Source organism: Vicia villosa, linkage group LG5 (genome assembly GCF_029867415.1).
Source record: "Vicia villosa cultivar HV-30 ecotype Madison, WI linkage group LG5, Vvil1.0, whole genome shotgun sequence".
Classification (NCBI taxonomy): Eukaryota; Viridiplantae; Streptophyta; class Magnoliopsida; order Fabales; family Fabaceae; genus Vicia; species Vicia villosa.
Window position 1 is genome coordinate 101,588,390 of NC_081184.1, and position 7,018 is coordinate 101,595,407.

The window sequence follows — 7,018 nt, forward strand, 5'->3', positions numbered from 1 at the left end:
TGATTCATGATAACTCTCATTATCAGAGCCTGGCTGATAGATTCATTTCAGAGCCTGATTTCCATTCTAGGAAATCCAGTGCCTAAATGAAATCTTTCAGAGCCCAATTTTGTTGATTCTGATTGAGGTTTTCCAGAACCTCATCTTCAATCTCCAAGGCTTGGTTGCTTAGATATAGTTTTGGTAAGCTCAAAGCCTGGTTTGTAGGTTCTAAGGGTCTTGTTGCACATCCTGATTCCATAATCACATTCTCAGAGTCAGATTGCTAACGAACTCTTCAGAGTCTGATTTCCAATATCTGAGTTTCAATTTTTGATATTCAAGGCTTTCAGAGTCTGTCTCTAATCTACCAATCATTTTGATGCCACTAAGAGTTGCATGATTTACCTGAAAAATGAAAACATTTCTAACACAAAACAACAGTTTTATACGGGTTTAGTAAATGTAAGCAATTTTATTTTGGGAATTGATTATTAATCATCAAAATATGACTTCAAATTTCTCCTCCTTTTTGTCATAGTCAAAAAGATATTATGTGTGAAAAACATAAGACATAAGACATAAGAAGCGAGTAAATATCAGAAGAAAAATATTTGATAGATTAAACATTATGCGTATGCAAACAACTGAAAGATAAACATGGCATACAAAGCAAAACACATAAAATTCCTAGGGTTCTGATAGAAAAAGGTAAAAGCAATCCTAGAATCTATCTTTTGGAAAGTTCAGAGGAGGATGTTTTCAAAGATGCCAGAATTTCTTGAAGCATATTCTGAACATTCGCATTAACTTCCTTCTGTTACTTGAAGTTTTCCTTAAAAACTTCTTGCTCTCTCTTGTATCCCACTTGTTCTTCTCTGATCTCATTGACATCTTGCTCTAAGCGGATAATAACAGAATCAGTAAAAGAAATGACAACAACAACTTCATCTTTCTTGTCTCACGCTTCCTTAGCTTTGGCTTCTGTTTCTTTCTCCTTAGCCTTCTTAGCGTCCTCTTCAGCCATGTAGAGTCTCTTCTCTTCAGCTTCCTTTTGCTTAGCAGCAAGTAGATTGAAGAGTCTGATCCTCTCTTTTTCTGTTTCTTCTTTCTCTTTCACAATCTGAACACTCACAGCTCTTGATGCATTTGAGAAACCCATAAACTTCTCAAACTCAGATTTTATTCACTCCTGGAATTTTTAATAAATATCCAGTGCTTGATGACCAGTGTTGGTGCTCGCTTCTCCTCTGACCTTTGCAATCCTCTTTTTAACCTTTGCAATCCTCTTTTTAACCTTGACATAGCAAGAAGTTCGAAGATTTTATAGGGCTCATATGATTGTGATTCAAAAGGTGCAGAAAAGGATGGTGAAGTAGTAGTTGAAAATGTATGTTTAGGAAGAATTGTTCAAGGGGTTGATCATAAATAACTTCAAATGAACTTTCAGAAAAACATGGTGACGAGGGATCAGAGTGTATGGTCAAAGGTGAATCATTGTTGGTGAAGATTTGAGGGATGGCCAAGGATTCAAATTAGTTAAGAGATGTAGTTTCAGATTCAAGAGAAGTGGACAACAAAGTGTAAGTTTGAACAGATGATGATGGAATGGGAATAATAAGGGTTGAAAATGAATTTGTTTTTGGATTATTTGAGGTGGGAACAAACATCCTCTTAAGAGAGACATGAACAAGATTTGTTTGTTCAAAAGTTGTTAGTGCCAAGGATGAGGTTGATGATACTAGGACAAAATTGGTGAAGGATGATAATTCATTAACAGTTTTATCAATAGATTCAGATTTGAGAAGAACAGAGAAATTCCCTGCAGATGCAGTTTTATCCAAACTAGTAGTAAGAGGAGAGTTCTTAGAAGCTTATCCTTTGGCATGCTTCTTCTTAGTTCTGCGTTCACGACCTGATGAGATTTGCTTCCTTTTTCCTTTGGAGGGTTTTGAAGGTCTTGATACAACAGCTTGAACTTCCTGATTGACACAAGGTATATAGACTCATGCTTTCTCTATTAAATCCATATACGGAACAATCTCTTCTGGGTTGTCTTTCTTACAGAATGAAGGATAGTTTGCAACATGTGTCCTTCTTTGAGCCAAATCGGAAGGAGGTAACTGAGGATCAATTTGATAATGTGTGACCATTGTCATATGCTTCAAAGTCTTGATGTTAAATAATTCTCCAAATAATGGAACAAGATCTTCTGCATATTTTCCCTCTGTACTCAAGAATTCCACTAAGCCGTTTTCTATAAAAATGTCAGACAAAAGACGTCCAAAAGGTATGTAATTCTTGGTCTTCTTAGATTGAATGACACATATTATGGTAGACTTGATGGTATCCTTCAGATATTGAAACATAATTGATTGAAGATTCATCTTGTGGTGAGACTGGAGGTAATAGAGCATATACTTCTGATTGACATTGAAATTGTCAACAAAGCTTGCTCTTGGATTGATGTAGTTTAGAATGATCTTATGCCAGATTCTTAGTTTATTCTGAAGTTCTACGTTTTTAAAATCTTTCTTTTGTGGAGATAAATTCTTGAAGATTGCTTTGTGGATATCGCTCCTTACAAATTTTGACTTGTTGTCCTTTCCATAGACACACTCTTCATCTAGAAATGTCATTCCCAGCAGATCTGAGATGGATTTCTTAGTGATGGCAATCATACTTCCCAGAACATGAGATGTAATGTAGAGATCATCACATTCTGCATGTTTAAATAAGTCTCTTACTAGAGCTTCATAAACGGGTCCATGAAGCCTTTCAAAGAAATTTTCCCATCGTTGAGCGATCAACTCATCCCTCAAATCAAAATCATTATCAACAGGATTTTGAAAGTCTACTAGGGATTCACACAAAACCTTCAATTCTTCAGGATCTACAATACAAAGATCCTGAGGTTCTTTCTCTGTAACATAACTTTCTTCAGTAGTTGGTGCATATGAGGAACTCACATGAGCAGTTGAGGAAGAACCATGAACAATTGTAGTCATAGGGGAGACAATTGACGTAGCAAGTGATGACCCAGAAAGGTTTAATTCTAGAGCATTCTTTTGAATGGACATCACATCTTCTTGTTTTTGATGATTCATGATGATGTGGTATGAGGATGTTTGACGATGTTGAGAAGAAAGAAGAACTCGATGAACAAATGAGAGAATATGAGTTTAGGGTTTTACGGTTTCTAAAAGGCGTGGAAGTGAATAGTATGGTTGTGTGTGTGAGTGTACATATAGTATTTGAAAAGGTGAGAAATCAAAGGATAGTACAATCATTAAGGGAAATTAATGAAGATCATAATTTTGATTTTAACCAATTCCAAGAAAATAAACACAATGCTTGAGTGTCATTAGTTATGATTTATAATAAGTATAACTAAGGTTACATGTATTAATCATGCTAAGTGACACGTTTGATGTACTCAGATTCTGGAAAATCAAACGACTCCCATCTAATCAGAGATGTTTCTGACTGAAAACATCTTCTGATAATTGAGGTTCTGATAAAGATAAACTGACAGCAGTATATGAATTTTAAATATAAAATAATAACTTCTGTCAAACCTTTTCACTTACCTCTTTCCTTCTTCATAATGTGTGTTGATCCCTTTCAGAAGCATTCTGATGATCTGGTGATAAGATTATAAAACTTGTACATGTAAAAACGTTCCGCATATCCAATTAAATAATATCTAGCTGTCTTTGCATCCAACTTACCTTCCTAGGGCCTATAAGGCCTCACTTCAGTTAGACATCCCCAAATGTGCAAGTGCCTCATGCTGGACCTTTTCCTAATTCATAGCTCATAAGGGGTCTTAGCTACTACCTTACTTGGTACTCTATTAAGGATATAAATTGCGGTCTTTAATACCTCTCTCCAAAATAACTTTGAAAATGAAAAATGACTAATGACTAATCACACCCCTTACCATATCCTTAAATGCCCAATTTCATTATTCTGCAACTTCATTCATGCTGGATTTTCCCGACATTATATATTGCAGAACAATTCCACATTCATTAAGGAAAAGCGCGAATGACCCTAGACGTTGTTCCCATAATACATTATATTGACCATAGTATTCACCACCAGAGTCAGACTTGACAACCTTTATTTTCTTTTCAAGTTGAAGTTCGACCTTAGTTCTAAATGACTTGAACACATCCAAATATTGAGATTTCTCATGAATCAAATATAGGTAAACATACCTTGAGTAGTCGTCTATGAGCATAACAAAATACCTTTGTCCATTCCAATAACTTGTAGGAAAAGGACCACATATATAAGTATGAATCAGTTCCAAGACATCCTTAAGTCTTTCAGCATATAAATTCCTTTTGTTTGTTTGTTTACCCTTGATACATTGAATGTAGACTTAAAATTTTAACAAATCAAGGGATTCAAGAATATCTTACAATATAATAAGCCTTTGAATTCTATATTCAGAAATATGTCCTAATCACTTATGTCATAAAGTGCCAGAATTCTCATTTAACTTTCATTTTATACCATGCAACTATATGTGCATTATTTTATTACAAGGACATTCAATATCTAGCATATAAAGATTATCTTTCAAAGAACCGGAACCAACGTTATTTCAGTCATATACGGTGCAACAAAAGTCTCAAACAAACCCAAATGAAAACCAATATTTTATAATAATCTAAAAGTCCCTATAGCTTTTACTACAACTTTATTGTCATCATCCACATAGATGTATCTTTCATCATCTCTTGGCGGATGGCTCCACGAACAACCATGCAAGGACATATTTATGTGAGTTGTAGCACCCGAATCTAAGCACCAATTAACCTTAGGTACAAAAACTAAATTAATTTTAGAACAAACACAAGTGAGAAAATTACCCTCTTTTTCTCGCCATGTGGCGTACTTGGAATATTCCTTTTTCATGTGTCCAACCATCTTGCAAAAGAAGAATACAGACTCCTTAGGTTGTTCCTTTGCCCTCTTATTTTGGGAAATCGCAATCTTATTATTTTTAGCAAAGAATTGCTCCACAGTTCCGAGGAACCTCTTGGCGCTTTCGCTCTCAGCAATATAACCCCTAATCATTTTAGGTATAGATCTTTTGATCATCATGGGACACATCCAGTTAGATCGCTCCCAATTTTCTACTTTAGTTTCATTTGGGTTCTCATCAGTGACGGCAAAACGTTCTTCACTCAGGGATATGTCTAATGCATTAAAGAATGATCTCCACAGATTCTTTCCAGGACTTGAAGTTCATCCCACTCAACATATAGATAAAATTAATCTGAGCAACAAAATTTAAAGTAGTAGCAGCGAAAACTAGATCAATTGAAAAGAACAACAAACATACAACAATAGTAGGCATGTCAGATAATCATATAGACACACACACACACACACAATATTGTTTGTATGCAAATTAATAAGACCTGAATAAGATACCAACAACACCATCAATTCCCTATATTTTATTGTTAGAATTAACTGTAAACGGTATTTTCACGTAATGATCAAATATTAGTAATAAGTTGTGTAAGATAATTAATGTCTTTGACATCAATTATTAGCCAAATGGATAAACTTAATAATTACGAGTACTACATATTTACCATCACATATATGATATATGCAATTATTCGGCCAAATTGTGTCTTCCTTTTGACCGACCATAACAATTCGCATTGTAATTTTGATTTAATAAAATTTTTATTAACTTTCCATTTAAAAAGAATTCAAAATCTCATGATATACTCCTTAAGTTCCCAATTTTTTTTTTAATAAACTCAAAGTTTAGCAACAGAATCCAAACTTTTAAAACTCTCACAATTAATTCTACACAACCTTCTTCACCTCCTCATCTAAATGTTTCTAAGGGTGAAATCTATTCACCCTAAATCTAACAAAATTACGTACTTAAAATAGTTAAACATCATCTCTCGAACACCGAAAACCTTTCAACTCTAATACTATTTACAATGATACTATGAATAGTTGAATACCATTCTTCTATCTCCCTCCAAACACGACTCCATAAAAATCTCCATAAAAATATTTATACATTTTTATCTGAGGTAAAGCACTTTTACTTTCTGCCAATGCTTGCATGCTAGCATTAATTATAAAATGAAAAGATTTATTCATGCCCCAAACGTAAATTCTTCTTATTTGAATTAAAAAAATAAAAGATTTTTAATCATTGAAATTTTAATATCTGCCCGATTAATTTAAGAGGACTAATTTCATCATTCATTAACGGAAGTTCCGTTTAAAACCAAAGTACAAACTGATCCAACACAGAAATTATTAGCATTTAATAAAATTTAAACTCAGAACTTTTAAAAGAGCACACACTCGTAATTTAAACCTCCACCACTAAACCATCGAAGATTTATTTTTTTAATCTTATTAATGATCCAATTATTGACTCTTATTTTAATAATTTATATTAATTAACTTTGTCTAAGAATCACTATTGGTAAAGTGAAAAATAATCTGACAATACTCTGCATATATGTACAGAAACATTCAATGGTGTTGAAATGAAAGAACTTATTTACTACCATACAAATATATTAGTATTATATTCAAAACACAAAGCAACAAATATGAATGCCAAAAAGCATTTGAAAATCAACAAAATGACACAAACAGAGAAAATGTTGACAAATGAAAAAAATAGTTTAAAATACACGTTAGTTTAAAAAGTCAAGATCTTTGTTTGGATTTGATAAGGTTGAAGATTGAAAAGATAAAGATTTTGCAACATGCTGTATACGACTTTGCGTTATTTACATTCCAAGTAAGCCAATGAGAAACAAGCATGTGGAGAATGGTTAAAAGAAATTGACTCCCATTATGGGAAAAAGTCCTTTTTGCTTCAATTGTGTTGTCGGCATTATTTGGGTGCAATCAGCTCACACCAGACAATAATCCTCTCTCCCATTCTCTGTTTCTTTCCTTGAGAGAAACTCAAAAGAGAGCAAGCATTACTATGTAGATTCCACTTTGTGTCTCAATGTGTATCTTTAAG

At 33.6% G+C, this 7,018-nt stretch overlaps 1 protein-coding gene across 1 annotated transcript; it reads right to left on the reverse strand.

Moving 5' to 3' along the window:
• Positions 1-1,985: 1,985 nt before the first annotated feature.
• On the reverse strand, positions 1,986-2,987 carry LOC131605081 (uncharacterized). Its single transcript, XM_058877478.1, has one exon. The coding sequence runs from the start codon at positions 2,985-2,987 to the stop codon at positions 1,986-1,988; it is 1,002 nt and encodes a 333-aa protein (XP_058733461.1).
• Positions 2,988-7,018: the final 4,031 nt, after the last annotated feature.